Source organism: Peromyscus californicus, unplaced genomic scaffold, assembly GCF_007827085.1.
Source record: "Peromyscus californicus insignis strain IS unplaced genomic scaffold, ASM782708v3 Scaffold_8__1_contigs__length_139910024, whole genome shotgun sequence".
In the NCBI taxonomy this organism is placed as follows: Eukaryota; Metazoa; Chordata; class Mammalia; order Rodentia; family Cricetidae; genus Peromyscus; species Peromyscus californicus.
The window spans coordinates 39,239,950-39,257,401 of NW_026294606.1; the positions used below are offsets into that span (position 1 = coordinate 39,239,950).

The 17,452-nt window shown below is 42.0% G+C and overlaps 1 protein-coding gene across 1 annotated transcript; it reads right to left on the reverse strand.

Annotated features, from left to right (window-relative positions):
• Window positions 1-466: 466 nt before the first annotated feature.
• Armh2 (armadillo like helical domain containing 2) lies at window positions 467-4,223 on the reverse strand. Its single transcript, XM_052728547.1, has 2 exons — window positions 3,932-4,223; window positions 467-897 (listed from the first exon to the last, which is right to left on the reverse strand). The coding sequence occupies exons 1-2, from the start codon at window positions 4,221-4,223 to the stop codon at window positions 467-469; spliced, it is 723 nt and encodes a 240-aa protein (XP_052584507.1).
• Window positions 4,224-17,452: the final 13,229 nt, after the last annotated feature.

Here is a 17,452-nt window from a genome sequence, read left to right on the forward strand (position 1 = left end):
AGTTCAAGGAGCCCCGTATCTCTAAGTTCATAGTAAGCAGTGGAACTGTTCAGAGGTTTTATGATTACAGGGGACAGACTGTACGGATGTCTACATAGATTGTGTGTGTGTGTGTGTGTGTACATGTTTGTATGTGTGTGGTGCGTGTATATAGGTCTGAAGTGAACCTAGTGTGTCTTCCCCCATCACTGCCCACCATCTATACTGAGGCTTCATCACTGCTGGGACCACATGGGGGTGCCAACACCCACATAGCTTTTAGGTGTATTCTGGGGATCTAGACTTGTCCTCAGACATGTACAGCAAGTACCTTCCCGGCTGATCTGTCTCCTCAGCCTGTGCAGAGAACTTTTTAACTGCAAAAGGCAAGAGTGTAGAACAACACACGGCTTTCAGACTTTATTTCAGGTTTCCAGGGTAATGCAATGGCACAGAGAGCTGGATCATGGAACTGAACTGAAAAAAATTAATTTCTGTGAAAACCTACTAGGAAATATAAGACCTCGGCAAAATTTTCAGACCACCCAGTCCAGTTCTCCATAGCCAGTATCTGCAGGTGGTATTTTAGAGAGCTGTAAGATCTCAACTCCTTCATGACGGCTAAGTTGTTACAGGTCATGGCGGAGAGGGCATAGCATATCCAGAACTGAACAAGACGGTGGCTGTTGACTTCACTCTTGATGGTGGAGTGGAAGGGAGTCTCAAAGAAAGCAATGAAGATGGGAATGAACTGCAGTTGTTTGGCTCGCTTTTGGCTGGCCGGGTTTAAGTAGCACCAACACGCCACACTCTGGAGCAGGAGGATCTTTGTCTTCGACGACATCACCTTCTCACTCTGCAGCAAGAGAGCCACTTCTTGCATGTACTCGCTGGCGAACTGTGCCGCACTCAGGCCTCCTGTAAGACAAGCATTTTCACTTCCGGAAGTATGTAGTGAATGTAGCTGGTAAGACTTCAGAGGCCCCTGTGCATTCTTATTCTTACACACACACACACACACACACACACACACACACACACACACACACACACACACACACGGGGATGCCTGTGCATATATGTATGTGCATGCTTGAGGAGGTTAGGAGACAGCCTCAGACATCATCCATTTTTTTTGTTTGTTTGTTTTTTGAGACAGGGTTTCTCTGTGTAGTTTTGGTGCCTATCCTGGATCTCACTCTGTAGACCAGGCTGGCCTCAAACTCACAGAGATCTGCCTGGTTCTGCCTCCCGAGTGCTGGGATTAAAGGTGTGAGCCACCACCGCCTGGCTATCATCCACTTTTGAATTATTATTATTTTGGTTTTCCAAGACAGGGTTTCTCTGTGTAGCCCTGGCTGTCCTAGAACTCACTTTGTAGATCAGGCTGACTTCCAACTCAGGGATCCACCTGCCTCTGCCTCCTTGGTGGGATTAAAGGTGTGTGCCACCACACTGGGCTATATACCTTTAACATTTTTGTGATCAGGTCTCTCTCTGGCCTAGAACTCTACAAATAGACTAGCCTGACTGACTGGCAACCCATCTGTCTCCACCTCTCCAGTCTGAAGATTCCATCCAGCTTTTTATGTGGGTTCTAGGGCTCAAGTACATGGCCTCATGTTTACAAAGTAAGCGTTTTACTGAGTGAGCTATCTCCTCAGCCTCCACTCCCTCTGTCACTTTGTTTTGGTCCTGGGGATTGAATTCAGGGCCTCGTTACACCCCAGACCCAGGTTCATATTCTGGTAACCACTGGGGACATTTTAGACATGTTAACTTTTCCTTTTCTGTGTCACTGGAAGTTGAGAACCTGATGAGTTGTAGGGGAAGCATGGGAAGGTCACTGCCCGCCGAGGCATGCATGTATCCAAGTGGTGTGATCTGGATGTGTTTGCTTAGATAAGTTCTGTCTTTGCACTGGAGGAAAGTCTGTGGACCCGAGAGAGTCGGAGCACAGAGGAAATGCAAAAGCTGAGCAAGGAAGCCTCGGCTGCCTTGTGCTAGAAAAGTGTTTGAGAGTCATTAATTACTTAGTTGTTATTGTACATTTCTTACTCCCAACTTTCCCAGACCCAAGACCAATGTTGCCATATAAGATTTTTCTTCCTTAGGCCATCAACTCAGCCTAGTCATAGATTGTTTTCTTTTCTTTCTTTCTTCTTCTCCTTTTTTTTTTGAGACAGGGTTTCTTTTTTTTTTTTAGGTTTTTCGAGACAGGGTTTCTCTGTGTAGTTTTGTGCCTTTCCTGGAACTCACTCTGTAGCCCAGGCTGGCCTCGAACTCGCAGAGATCCGCCTGCCTCCGCCTCCCGAGTGCTGGGATTAAAGGCGTGCGCCACCACCGCCCGGCGAGACAGGGTTTCTTAATGTAGCCCTGGATGTCCTGGAATTTACTCTATAGATCAGGCTGCCCTTGAACTCAGAGATTGGCCTGCCTCTGCCTCCCGAGTGCTGGGATTAAAGGCATGTGCTACCATGCCTGGCTTTGTGATGGAATTTTGATGAAGAATATAAGCACCAAATATTTTATTTTTATAGTTTATAAAGTGTATAACACAGAGCCAGGCATGGTGGTACACATCTGTAGTCATGCAGCCAGGTGTGGTAGTACACATCTGTAATCCCACTTTGGGAGGCAAGTCTGTGCAGGTCTGAGGATAGCCTGATTCCAGTGATTGCAGGCCAGCCACAGCTACAAAAAAAAGACTCTTGTCTCAAACCCCTTCTTCAAATAAGAAAAAGCATTATTACATAGAAAAATGTCTCTGAAAAAAATCAGTAAGAACTTATACTCCTAAAATACTTCTGAAGAACTGGGCACTCAGGAGGCAGAAGCAGATGGATCTCTATGAATTCAAGGCCAGCCTGGTCTACATTCAAGTTCCAGGACAGCCAGAGCTACATAATAGAGAGAGCCTGTCTCAAAGAACAAAACAAATACAGTTACTAAGAAAGCTAGTAAATATACCAGGGAAAGGCAAGGCTACACTGCCCCAGTGACGACCAAGTCCCACCCATCTATTTTCCCCTAATGAATTTTAAGGAATATATATAAAGTTTTATTTAATCCTTATGATCATCTTCTAATAAAATAATATGTTCTGAGGCTGGTTACCCCAGGAACAGCTATAATCCCAGATAGAGGCAGAAAGACCAGAAATGTAAGGGCATCCTTGACTATATAGATTTAGAGGCCAGCCTGGACTACATGAGACCCTTTCTCAAAACAAAAAAAGTTTCTGGCTAGAAGGTCTGAGTGCTTTAATTTTATTTTAGTGGGAAAATGAATTCCTTAGATGTAATTTGAAGGGTCAAATCTTCAAAGAATGATATCCATGAGGGGAAATGGAGGCATCTTTTTCTATACCATTGAGTGGTTAAAACTAGAGAGGCAGGAAGCTCAGCTATAGCTCAGCCCTGTGAAGGAATTCTCTGTGCTGTGATCACATGAGGCAGGCTCAGTCCCCTAGAGTTTCATGTTCTGGAGGAAGAGCCAACTATTTTTATACAAGGACCAGAGTGCTTTAGTTTTATGTTAGTCTTAGCTGTGCTGGTGGGAAGCAAGGAAAGGGCTTATCTCCAGCTTCCACTAAAGCTTTATCACTAAATGGAATACTCTTAGTGTTATAGGTCCAGGGTCACACAAGTTAGAGAAGTCCAAGAACAGAGCTCCAGGCTAGAGTCTCCACCTTACTGCACGCCCCCCTTTCAGTTAGTACCTTGTCGGAATCTGAACTTGAGTTGAAAGATCTTGAGTTGATATTGAAAACAGAATCTAAGCCTGGTCTACAGAGAGAGATCCAGGCCAGCCAGGGCATAATAATAATAGTAATAATAATAATAATATAATAATAAGATGATGATGATAATAATAATAAATAATCATCATCATCCCTTCTAAACTGCAGTGTTCTAACAAGCAGAAGAAAGTTATGAAGCAGCTATGTTACCTGTGAAGGCCAGTAGTCCAATTTTCTGGGCAGCCAGAGCTCTTTTTTCAAGGGATAGAGCTGTATTCTTCAGCGTGTGGCCAAGTTCCGTAATTTTTTCTCTGTGAAAAATGCAGTCAGCTGCGGAGATGGGCTGCTCTTCCTCCTTGATCTTTGCAAACCATCCCTTAACAGTATTCCAGAACCTCCTGAAGCACTTACATAGCTTCCTGAAGGACCGACGGGTCTGGTTGCGAATCCATCTACAATCAGTACAAAAAGACCTGATCCTCAACTTCCTATAGAAGGCCATTGGTGCTCGTGTGCACAGGCGGGCCTGGAGTTCACCGCAGCGCGGGAGCGCACTGCCTGGCAACAAGATAGAACGGAACCTAGGGCGCTGCCCCGCAACACGGTAGAACCAGAACGCAGGAACCAGAACCAATAAATGCTGAGGTTCCTGGGCCTAGCATTCAAGGCCCTTTCGGACTAGAACAAAAACAAGTTGCGCTTGTGGGGGCACAAACCGTCAAGGTAAGCGGTTTCCCCGAACAATAGCTCACGCCTGTCTTTGCTCCTTGTCTTGTGCTGGGCTCACTGGGACTCTTGGACTACCACCCTAGCCGCTAAGTGGCTTCTCCTGGAACTTGCATCAGTTATCTCCAGGCTGTGGTATTTGTTTTTCTTTACATTATAGACTTACCCTGTTTGGGTAACAAAGCTGAAGCTAGCAAGAGAACCGTCTGTCACCCCAAATCGTAGCTACCCATCTGTCTGTGCCCATGTATTCTCTTATGCCTGTGGGTGTCCTGTTTGTGGACATTTCAACTAACTTCTCCTAATCCTCTAAAAGATACCACTCTTCAATTCTTCCCCCGTCCTAGTACATTTTCCAAGGCAACTGGATCTTAGCACACAAGCACCTGGGCTTCATTAAATAACAAGCACACAGTCCGTACACCTTTAATCCCAGCACTTGGAAGGCAAAGGCAGGAGGATCTCTGAGTTCGAGGCCAGCCTGGTCTACAGAGCTGGTTCCAGGACAGCTAGGGCTGTTACACAGAGAAACCCTGTCTCAACACCCCCCCCCAAAAAAAAAACCCCAAACCAACCAACCAACCAACCAACCAAACAAACAAACAAACAAAAAACCAAGCAAACAAAAATCTCTCAGCTAAATGTGGCATATACCTATCATTTGAGCATTTGGAAGGCTGGAGGCTTTTGAATTTGAAGCTAACCTGGGCTATATAGCAAGACCTGTCCTAAAAAAACCAAAACAAATAACTCTTGATTCTATGTACTCCATCTTTCCTCTGTATAGGCCAGCTAAGTCGATACCCTGGCTTTAAATGACTTCTGCATCCTGAACACACTCAATTTTATATGCTTGGGTTGTTTTCAGACAGGTTGTTGCCCTTTTGCCTAGAATCACCTTAACTCCTGAGCTCAAGTGATTCGCCAGTGTCAGGCTCCCACAAGTGCACGCCGCTGCATCAAGATCATGCAAGGACATACTCCCTCACCCCTAGTACACACACACACACACACACACACACACACACACACACACACACGCACATATTTTGAGACAAGGTCTCATATAGTTCAGTCTGTCTCATTCACTGTCTTTGCAATATATATTTCAAAGACTTAGTTTTCTTTTACTTACCTGTATGTGTGTAGGTGTGGGGTGAGGGTTATATACATGTGTGTGCAGGTGCCTGTAGAGGCCAGAGTCATTGGATCCCAGAGGTACTGGGCCAGAGGATGATGTTGGGACTCTTCAGTCAATCCCCATCTAATTATTTATTTATTTATTTTGTTTTTTTGAGACAGGGTTTCTCTGTGTAGCTTTGTGCCTTTCCTGGAACTCACTTGGTAGCCCAGGCTGGCCTCGAACTCACAGAGATCCGCCTGGCTCTGCCTCCCAGTGCTGGGATTAAAGGCGTTGAGCCACCACCGCCCAGCTCCCATCTAATTTTTTAAAGATGGATTTGTTTTATGTGCATAACTGTTTTGCCAGTATGTATGTCTGTACACCATGGGTGTGCCTGGTGCCCTTGGAAGTCAGAAGAGGGCATTGGATTCTCTGGAGTTACGGATGATTGTGAGCTGCCATGTGGGTTCTATGAATTGAATCCAGGTCCTCTGTAAGAACAAGGAGTGCTCTTAACCACTGAGCTGTCTCTCCAGCCCCTAAAGATTGTGTTTTGTTTGTTTGTTTTAAAACTCTGCAGGCATTCACAGGAGCATGCACATAAATTCTACCCCACACCCACACACATACACATAATTAAAAGTTAACTAAGTCTTTGAAGTATATACTGCCAAAATAGTGACTTTGAAGCAGATTGAGCTATATGAGACATTGTCTTAAAAAAAAAACCAAAAAAACCCCAAAAAACCAGCTGGGTGGCGGCGGCAGCGGTGGAGCACGCCTTTAATCCTAGCACTTGGGAGGCAGAGGCAGGCGGATCTCTGTGAGTTCGAGGCCAGCCTGGGCTACCAAGTGAGTTCCAGGAAAGGCACCAAACTACATGAAGAAACCCTGTCTCAGAAAACAAAAACAAAACAACAAACCCAAACAAACAAACAACAACACAAAACCCCACGAAACAAAACAACCACAAACCCATTCTTCATCTGTTGATGGGGGTAGGTGGCTGTGGGTTACAAGGGTATGTCCTTGTGTAATTGATCCTGACACAGTAAGGTGTGTGCAGTGTGGTGTGTGCAGTGCGGTGGATATGTGTTTGGGTGTGTGCATGTGTGTGTGTCCACATAGGAGTATAAGTGCTTTTGAAGGCTAAAAGAGGACACTGGATTCCCCTGGACCTAGAATTTACAGGTGATTGTGAGCTGCTTGACTTGGGTGCTGGGAACCGACTGGGGTCCTCTGGAAGCCCGTATGTTCTCTTAACTACTGAGTCATCTCTACAGCTCAACCCCTTGAGACCTTGATTTTACTGTCTCAGTGCACCAAGTACTGTGATTATGCTCTGGTGCTCAGTCTTGTGTGTGTGTGTGTGTGTGTGTGTGTGTGTGTGTGTGTGTGTGTGTGTGTATAGTTTACTTGTTATAGTTGTATAGTTTACTGTTAGCTCTACTTGCTAAGTAGAGCAGGCAGGCCTTGAACACATAGAGATCTGCTTGTCCACTTGCCTTAGCCTCCCTCAATTTTACATTTTTAATAGGACTTCTCACTTGAATTCCAGACTCATATTAAATCACCAACTTGATCTTTGGATATAAACTTTATCATGTCTAAAATAGTTCCTGGGTTTCCTCCTTGCTGTAGGGTTTTCTGTCAATATTTCATTGTTGTTCAGCCTAAAATATTTGAACTCATCCTTGCCTGTTTACTATTCTATTTCCAACTTCCTAACAAATTTTCTTGATTCTATTTTCAAAACATATCCCATACATCAGAAAAATCCCTCACTGTGTACTTCAGTTATATGAACTTGTAAAAGTAAGGATGTAAAGAGCACAGAAAATTCAAAACAAAACATGGTACTTTTTCAAGGCCTTGTATTTCTTACCTCTGGAATATCCCCCCCCCACCAATGCTGTTTATTGAAGAGGGGAGGAGGTCTTAAATACAGGCTTACAGCATAATGGGAGAACCCCAGAGGACAGAAGTTCGCTACCGATGTTTTATAATATTACATCTAAGCTATTAACGCCCATTATGCAGGATACACAGACAAGGAACTTCCCTTAAGCATTCAGGAGGGTGGGACCCAGCAGGGAATTAGCATAGGGAAAATATCAAGGTCAAGGTCAGCAAGCAAAGCAACAGTTACCCAAAACGGGGGCCAGGGACCTACAGGTCCCCCTTGTACTAGAAAATGAGCTTCTGACTTAGGTTGCATGGGACATCAGCAGGTCACTTTACCCGTCATGGAGACGCCTGCCCAGGCCACACAGGCGCTCTGTTTTAGGTTGGTGAGTGCCCCCCAGGTATTACCTGTCTCTGAATACTCATTATCATACAGGCTCAATCTTGTGTGAGCTGCAGAGTTAACTGCTGCCAAAGATCTCAAAGTGGCACTGGGCTTGCAATCTGTATGTTCAACACAGAAAAGACCAACAGAAGTCCTAACTCACCCATAGCCAGTAGGCTAAAGGCAACTGAGCCGCTCCCTTCCTTAACGAGCCTTACTGCAAACTGGACTCCTTGTAAGATGGTATCCCAAAAGCAAATGGAACTTGAGTTTATAAATTTATAATTTTCAAAGCCAATCAAAATGTATATAACTATTGAATTAAATTTATCATGCCCAATAGAATGAAAAATTAACTAACTGTGGTAGCTACTTTTGCTGCCAGGGTCTCCACTGTGCTAGCTGTAGTAAGCAATTATGAAATGGTAATCCCAGAAACAGTAGCAGCGGTGGCTGCCACTGCTATAACAGCAACAACGGCAGCAGCAATGTCAAATTCTCTTCTGGAGCATGTGAGCATCCACTGGCATGGATACAACTCCAGGAACACGAACTGCCAAGGCCCATTTTTCTTGATCCCAGCACAACTTAAGCTGGTAACTCTTCTGTAGAATCTAACTGCATGGCTACAGTTCCTAGGCTTATGTTAATGCTTGCCAAGGCTGGCCATATTGGGCTCTCAATCCCCATTGGCATCAGAAGGGGAGAGTTTTTCACGAAGGCCCAGTAGGTCTCTGCCATGTTGGGCTTCAGCAGCAGCCACAGGACGCACACAGAACTCAGGAATCCAAAGAGGAACCTCATTGTCCTGAGGAAAGACATAAACAGAACCCCGGGCCCACACCAGTACCAGATCGGGTGTCCTCCAAGTGCCAGTAGAAAGATCCTTCCATCGCTCCAGAGGGTGATTTTCAACAGGAGCCCTCCAGTGCTTATCTGCAGCAGATACTCCAGCAGAATCCACTGGTAAAAAATTTAAAATATATAAAACAAGGGAAAGAATAGAATGTGGAGAGGAATGATGAGTCCCTAGTTCCCCCTTTTTACTTTAGCATAATATGTTTTTTAATAGTTCAAATTTTTCTTTTCTTTTTTTAAATTAATTAATTATTTTTTTTCTTTTATCAGCTTGATTCAGTATAAATTCTTATCTTAATAGTGAAATGTTTCATTGAGGCTTGCTCAGTAACTGAGTAAAAGCAAAACTTATTATAAGCCATAGTCATCCTAGGGTCCCCTATGCTATATATATAGCCTCCATGGTTCTGTGGGTTGCAGTCTGATTGTTCTTTGCTTTATATCTAGAATCCACTTATGAGTGAGTACATTACCATGTTTGTCCTTCTGGGTTTGGGTTACCTCATTCAGGATGATTTTTTTTTTAGTTCCATCCATTTGCCTGCAAATTTCATGCTGTCATTGTTTTTCTCTGCTGAGTAGTACTCCATTGTGTATATGTACCACATTTTCTTAATCCATTCTTCAGTTGTTGACGGGCATCTAGGTTGTTTCCAGGTTCTGGCTATTACAAATAGTGCTGCTATGAACATAATTGAGCATGTATCTTTGTGGTATGAATCAGCATTCCTTGGGTATATGCCCAAGAGTAGTATGGCTGGGTCTTGAGGTAGTTCGATTCCTAATTTTCTGAGAAACTGCCATACAGATTTCCACAGTGGTTGTACAAGCTTGCATTCCCACCAACAGTGGAGGAGTGTTCTCTTTGTTCCACATCCTCTCCAACATTTACTATCATTAGTATTTTTGATCATAGCCATTCTGACAGGTGTAAGGTGTTATCTCAGAGTTGTTTTGATTTGCATTTCTCTGATGATTAAGGATGTCGAGCATTTCTTTAAATGTCTTTCAGCCATTTGTGATTCTTGTTTTGTGAACTCTCTGTTTAGCTCTTTAGTCCATTTTTTTAATTGGATTGTACAGTATTTTGATGTCTAGTTTCTTGAGATCTTATATACTGTGGAGATCAATCCTCTGTCAGATGTGGGGTTGGTGAAGATCTTTCCCCATTCTGTAGGCTGTCTTTTTGTCTTATTGACCATGTCTTTTGCCATACAAAAGCTTCTCAGTTTCAAGAGGTCCCATTTATTCATTGTTGTGCTCAGTGTCTGTGCTGTTGGTGTTATATTTAGGAAGTGGTCTCCAGCGCCAATGCGTTCAAGAGTACTTCCTACTTTCTCTTCTATTAAGTTTAGTGTAACTGGATTTATGTTGAGGTCTTTGATCCACTTGGACTTGAGTTTTGTGCATGGTGACAGATGTGGATCTATTTGTAATCTTTTACATATTGACATCCAGTTATGCCAGAACCATCTGTTGAAGATACTTTCTTTTTTCCATTGTATAGTTTTGGCCTCTTTGTCAAAAATCAGGTGTTCATATGTGCATGGATTAATGTCAGGGTCTTCAATTCGATTCCATTGGTCCATATGTCGGTTTTTATACCAGTACTGAGCTGTTTTTGTTACTATAGCTCTATAGTAGAGCTTGAGGTCAGGGATGGTGATGCCTCCAGAGGTTGCTTTATCATATAGGATTCTTTTAGCTATCCTGGGTCTTTTGTTTTTCCATATGAAGTTGAGTATTTTTCTTTCCAAGTCTGTGAAGAATTGTGTTGGGATTTTGATGGGGATTGCATTGAATCTGTATATTGCTTTTGGTAAGATTGCCATTTTTACTATGTTAATCCTACCTATCCATGAGCATGGGTGATCCTTCCATTTTCTGATGTCTTCTTCAATTTCTTTCTTTAGATTAAAGTTCTTATCAAAAAGGTCCTTCACTTGTTTAGTTAGTGTTATCCCAAGGTATTTTATATTATTTGTGGCTATTGTAAAGGGTGATGTTTCTCTGACTTCTTTCTCAGCCCTTTTATCATTTGTGTTTAGGAGGGCTCCTGATTTTTTTGAGTTGATCTTGTATCCTGCCAGTTTACTGAAGGAGTTTATCAGCTGTAGGAGTTCCCTGGTAGAATTTTTGGGGTCACTTATGTATACTATCATATCATCTGCAAATAGTGAGAGTTTGACTTCTTCCTTTCCAATTTATATCCTTTTGATCTCCTTTTATTGTCTTATTGCTCTAGCTAGAACTTCTAGTACTATATTGAATAAATATGGGGAGAGTGGACAGCCTTGTCTTGTTCCTGATTTTAGTGGAATTGCTTTGAGTGTCTCTCCATTTAATTTGATGTTGGCTGTTGGCTTGCTGTAAATTGCCTTTATTATGTTTAGGAATGTTCCTTGTATTCCTGATCTCTCTAAGACCTTTATCATGAAGGGGTGTTGGATTTTGTCAAAGGCTTTTTCAGCATCTAATGAGATGATTATGTGGTTTTTTTCTTTCAGTTTGTTTATATGGTGTATTACATTGACAGATTTTCATATGTTGAACCATCCTTGCATCCCTGGGATGAAACCTACTTGGTCGTGATGGATAATTTTTTTGACGTATTCTTGGATTCTGTTTGCCAATATTTTGTTGAGTATTTTTGCATCAATGTTCATGAGGGAGATTTGTCTGTAATTCTCTTTCTTTGTTGCATCTTTGTGTGGTTTGGGTAGCAGGGTAATTGTAGCCTCATAAAAAGCATTTGGTAGTGTTCCTTCTGTTTCTTATTGTGTGGAACAATTTGGAGAGTATTGGTATTAGTTCTTCTTTGAAAGTCTGGTAGAATTCTGCACTGAAACCATCTGGTCCTGGGCTGTTTTTGGTTGGGAGACTTTTGATGACTGTTTCTATTTCTTTAGGGGTTCTTGGTCTATTTAAATGGTTTATCTGGTCTTGATTTAATTTTGGTATGTGGTATCTATCCAGAAAATTGTCCATTTCTTCCAGATTTTCCAATTTTGTGGAGTACAGGTTTTTGAAGTATGACCTGATGATTCTCTGGATTTCCTCATTGTTTGTTGTTATGTCTCCCTTTTTGTTTCTGATTTTGTTAATTTGGGTGCTCTCTCTTTGCCTTTTGGTTAATTTGGCTAGGGGTTTGTCTATCTTGTTGATTTTTTCAAAGAACCAACTCTTTGTTTCATTGATTCTTTGTATTGTTCTCTTGGTTTCTATTTTGTTGATTTCAGCCCTCAATTTGATTATTTCCTGGTGTCTATTTCTCCTGGGTGAGTTTTTTTCTTTTTGTTCTAGAGCTTTCAGTTGTGCTGTTAATTCATTGGTATGGGATTTCTTCATCTTCTTTATGTGTGCATTTAGAGCCATGAATTTCCCTCTTAGCACTGCTTTCATAGTGTCCCATAAGTTTGGGTATGTTGTACTTTCATTTTCATTGAATTCTAGGAAATCTTTAATTTCTTTATTTCTTCCTTGACCCATTGATGTTTCAGGTGGGCATTATTCAGTTTCCATGAGATTGTAGGCTTTCTATAATTTTTGTTGTTGTTGTAATCTAACTTTAAGGCATGGTGGTCCGATAAGATACAGGAGGTTATTCCAATTTTTTTGTATCTGTTGAGATTTGTTTTGTGACCAAGCATGTGGTCGATTTTTGAGAAGGTTCCATGGGGTGCTGAGAAGAAGGTATATTCTTTTGTGTTAGGATGGAATGTCCTGTGGATATCTATTAAGTCCATTTGAGTGATAACATCTGTTATGTCCTTTATTTCTTTGTTAAGTTTCAGTCTGGTAGATCTGTCTTTTGGTGAGAGTGGTGTGTTGAAGTCTCCCACTACTAATGTGTGGGGTTTGATGTGCAATTTAAGTTTTAGTAATGTTTCTTTTATGAATGTGGGTGCCTTTGTATTTGGGGCATAAATGTTCAGAATCGAGACTTCATCTTGGTGGATTTTTCCTGTGATAAATATGTAATGTTCATCCTGATCTCTTTCAACTGATTTTAGTTTGGAGTCTATTTTATTAGATATTAGGATAGCTACACCAGCTTGTTTTTTAGGTCCATTTGCTTGGAAAGCCTTTTCCTAGGCCTTTACTCTGAGGTAGTGTCTGTCTTTGAAGTTAAGATGTGTTTCTTGTATGCAGCAGATGGATGGATCCTGTTTTCTTATCCATTGTGTTAGTCTGTGTCTTTTTATAGGTGAGTTGAGACCATTGATATTGATGGATATTAATGACCAGTGATTGTTAATTCCTGTTATTTTTTGTGGTCGTGTTGTGTTGTCCTTCTTTGGTGTTTGTTGGTGTGGGATTATCTATTGCCTGAGTTTTCATGGGTGTGTTTAGCTTCTTTGGGTTGGATTTTTCCTTCTAGTGCATTCTGTAGGGCTGGGTTTGTGGACAGGTATTGATTAAATCTGGTTTTATCATGGAATATTTTGTTTACTCCGCCTATGGTGATTGAGAGTTTTGCTGGGTATAATAGTCTGGGTTGGCATCTGTGGTCTCTTAGTGTCTGCATAACATTTGTCCAGGACCTTCTAGCTTTCATAGTCTCTATTGAGAAGACTGGTGTTATTCTGATGGGTTTGCCTTTATATGTTACTTGGTCTTTTTCCTTTGCGGCTCTTAATATTTTTTCTTTGTTCTGTATGTTTAGTGTTTTGATTATTATGTGGTGAGGGGACTTTTTTTTTTGGATTCAGCCTATTTGGTGTTCTGTAAGCTTCTTGTATCTTCATAGGCATTTCTTTCTTTAGGTTAGGAAAGTTTTCTTCTATGATTTTGTTAAATATATTTTCTGTGCCTTTGAGTTGGTATTCTTCTCCTTCTTCTATCCCTATTATTCTTAGGTTTGGTCTTTTCATGGTGTCCCAAATTTCTTGGACGTTTTGTGTTATGACATTTTTGTCTTTAGTGTTTTCTTTGACTAACGAATCTATTTTCTCTATTGTGTCTTCAGTGTCAGAGATTCTCTGTTCCATCTCTTGTATTCAGTTGGTTATGCTTGTTTGTTCTGTAGCTCCTGTTTGTTTAGTAAGGATTTTTATTTCCAGCATTCCCTCAGCTTGTGTTTTCTTTATTGTTTCAATTTCATTTTTCGGATCTTGGAATGTTTCTTTCATCTGTTTAATTACTTTTTCTTGGCTTTCTTTGATTTCTTCTAATTTTTTGTTTGCTTTTTCTTCCATTTCTTTAAGGGAATTTTTTATTTCCTCTTTAATGGAGTTTTTCATTTCCTCTTTAATGGAGTTTTTCATTTCCTCTTTAAGGGAATTTTTCATTTCCTCTTTAATGGAGATTTTTCATTTCCTCTTTAAGGGAATTTTTTATTTCCTCTTTAAGGGAATTTTTCATTTCCTCTTTAAGGGAGTTTTTCATTTTCTCTTTAATGGAGTTTTTCATTTCCTCTTTATGGGAATTTTTTATTTCCTCTTTAATGGAGATTTCCATTTCCTCTTTAAGGGAATTTTTTATTTCCTCTTTAAGGGAATTTTTCATTTCCTCTTTAAGGGAGTTTTTCATTTCCTCTTTAATGGAGTTTTTCATTTCCTCCTTAAGGGAATTTTTTATTTCCCCTTTAAGGGTCTCTATCATCTTCTTAAAGTCATTTTTAGGATTGATTTCTTCTGCCTTGGTATGTTCAGGTCTTGCAGGTGTAGAATCACTAGGTCCTGATGTTGTCATATAGGTCTTTATGTTGTTGCCTGTATTTTTGCACTGGCGTCTACTCATCTCTTCCTCTGCTCCGTGCAGACGGTGTCTGTGTCTGAAGGTGCCTCTCATGTTCTAATTTTTAGTCTTGGTTCACTAGGAGTTCTTGGTTAAATTGTTGCTGTTGGGCTCTGTTTCTTTGGGAGCAGCTTAGTCAAATCAGTGTTAGGGGGTTCTGTCTCTGGGAGCAGTTGTTCCGAGTTGGTGTAGGGTGTGCTTATGGTTTCAGTGGTTGTTAGGTTTGTAGGGGTTAGTTTTTTTGTTTGTTTTTTGTTTTTTGGGGGAATTTTGGTGGGGGAACAGGGAAAGGTAGCTGTCTGGTTGCTGGGACTCCGATGGGTAGGGCCTAGGGGTTAGAGACCTGATCTGTCGGTCTGGGGATGGGAGCTTACCTGTTCTCAGTTGGTGAAGTGTATACTTACGATTCTGGTGATCTGGTTCTGTGGCTGGGCGGTGCCTTCTTTTGTGTTCTCAGGTCACGTTTTGCTCATTCATCAACTCCTCAGCTGATCTTGTTTCCTCAGACTTCAAACTGTAGGATTCTGAATCCTCTCCCGAATGGATCTCAGCTGAGCTGGTTGTTTAGTAGGGTAATCTCACCAACACCTCCAAGTTGTTGTGTTTCGCAGGCTCAGCAGTTGGGCCCTGGGTTGGCCTCAGACAGAGTGTTCAGATCCGTTTTGGTCTTGTCCCACGGAGACGGCTCCTTCCACGGGTGCTGGGATTAAAGGCGTCCCTGTTCCAAGCTCTTGATTAAGAGCTTGTTTTCACTAACTCTTCAGTGGTAATAGCTCAGTTTCTGGTCTTTATTACAACTGCGTCTTGGCCTCTGCCCGCCGCCTCCGCCTGCCTGCCTCTTTAAAATCTGGAACATTTCTTTAAAAAATTTATTTTTGTTTTATGTGTTTTAATTTATATATAGAAAGGGTGTCTGTAGCATGTGTGTGCCTGATACCCACAGAGGCCAGAAGAGGACATTAGACACTTGTGAGTTGCTATGTGGGCACTGGGAATTGAACCCAGGTCCTATGGAAGAGCAGTGGGACTCTTAACCACTGAGCCACCTCTCCAGCCCCCTGAAATATTCTTTCCAGAGATAATCTACATGATTTCTCTGTTCAGTTCAGACTAGATAGTTACAGCTACAATCTTCTCATATCTTAGCTAGAACATATTAGTACTAGAGTCAGAATCTTTAAGATAGAATAGCTATTGGAGTAATCTCAGTAATTTGCCATTTACCCATGTTCTGGACATTTCTGGACATTTAGCATGTCATTCTTGTTTGATGTTCTTGTTGGTTGTAGTTCCATTTTTGTTTATGTTATTACCCTTTGTTTCTCCTTGACAATGCTTGATAATCATTCTTATTGTATATAGTTTGCATTAAGTTTAGAACCTTCTTATTTAGACAAAAGGGGAAATGTAGTGGTATTTGCTCTGCCCATGACTTGGGCTATAGGACTGGAAGGAGGTGGTGCTTCCTGCCATTGTAGGTGACCTCTTATAAGGAAAGGGAGATGGGTCACATGCCCCTTCTCCTTGCTGCTTGCGAGATGGATTTGCTCCTGGGTCAGATCAGAGGATGACTTCAGCTGTCTACTCTGCTCTGTATTCGTGAGTGTATTTCCTCAATTTATATCTCTTTTTTTGTTTTTTTTTTGAGACAGGGTTTCTCTGTGTAGTTTTGGTGCCTGTCCTGGTGCTGTGGGATGGTCTGTATGTCAAGTGTATTGCTGATTGGTCAATAAATAAATCACTGATTGGCCAGTGGCCAGGCAGGAAGAATAGGCGGGACAAGGAGGAGAATAAAGCTAGGAAGTGGAAGGCTGAGTCAGAGACACTGCCAGCCGCCATGATGACAAACAGCATGTGAAGATGCCGGTAAGCCATGAGCCATGTGGCAAGGTATAGATTAATGGAAATGGATTAATTTAAGCTGTAAGAACAGTTAGCAAGAAGCCTGCCACAGCCATACAGTTTGTAACCAATATAAGTCTCTGTGTTTACTTGGTCGGGTTTGAGCGGCTGTGGGACTGGCAGGTGAGAGAGATTTGTCCTGACTGTGGGCCAGGCAGGAAAACTAGCTACATCCTGGAACTCACTCTGTAGCCCAGCTTGACCTTGAACTCACAGAGATCCACCTGCCTCTGCCTCCCAAGTGCTGGCATTAAAGCCGTGCGCCACCGTCGCGTGGCCTCAATTTGCATCTTAATAAATCCCTATTACCCATTAAATAGACTCATGTGGACTGATCTTAATACTCATCTGGTGCCCAGTCCCTGGCTTATAGGCCAGTCATGGCAACTGTGCAGCAGGTGCTATTGAGTATGTGAGAAGTTAGAGGATCTGGATTTTAAGCTCCTTGTAAGTGTTCCTCGCTTGCTATGACAACACATCTGAGGTGAACAGTTTACAAGGAGGAAATGCTACCTCACAGTTGGAGAGGCTAAGTCTACAGTCCGCTGAGTCAGTGGGCTCGCTTGCCTTTAGTGTTTTTGAGACAGGGTCTCTTTACATAGTCCTGACTGTTCTGGAACTCACTATGTAGATCAGGCTGGCCTCAAACTCATAGAGATCTGTTTGCCTCTGCCTCTTGAACTCTGGAATTAAAAGTGTGGGCTATCATGCCCTGCCCCCTTTTTGACTCTATAGAAAGGTAGACCATGGCAGGGAGCATGTGATGGGGTGAAGCTGTTCATTTCATGGTGGCTAGGAAGCAAAGAGAGGCAGGAAGGAGCAAGGTCCCAGGACTTCTTCAAGGCATGAGCCACTCAGTGACCTAACATCTTCCTAGTAGGCCCTGCTTCCACTTCTGTTACCTTCCAATAGCACCGTAGGTTGAGGACATGAGCCTTTGGGGGGGGGGGGGGTGTGTGGTATTTAAGATACCAACTGACTGGACGTGTTGGTGCACATTTTTAATCTCAGCATAAACTCTCTCTTGTCCCCTTTTAGATGAAAGCTTGTCTTTTTTGCTCTATGTTTGTTATTTATATTAATATAGGGCATG

What these genes read in the sequence shown, in the direction of transcription:
- Armh2 (XM_052728547.1), bottom strand. Translation starts at nt 4,223, where the DNA reads ATGGCCTTCTATAGGAAGTTGAGGATCAGGTCTTTTTGTACTGATTGT. An exon ending in TGGACTACTGGCCTTCACAG is followed by an intron (nt 898 to 3,931) that starts GTAACATAGCTG and finishes CTTGTCTTACAG; the next exon opens with GAGGCCTGAGTGCGGCACAG.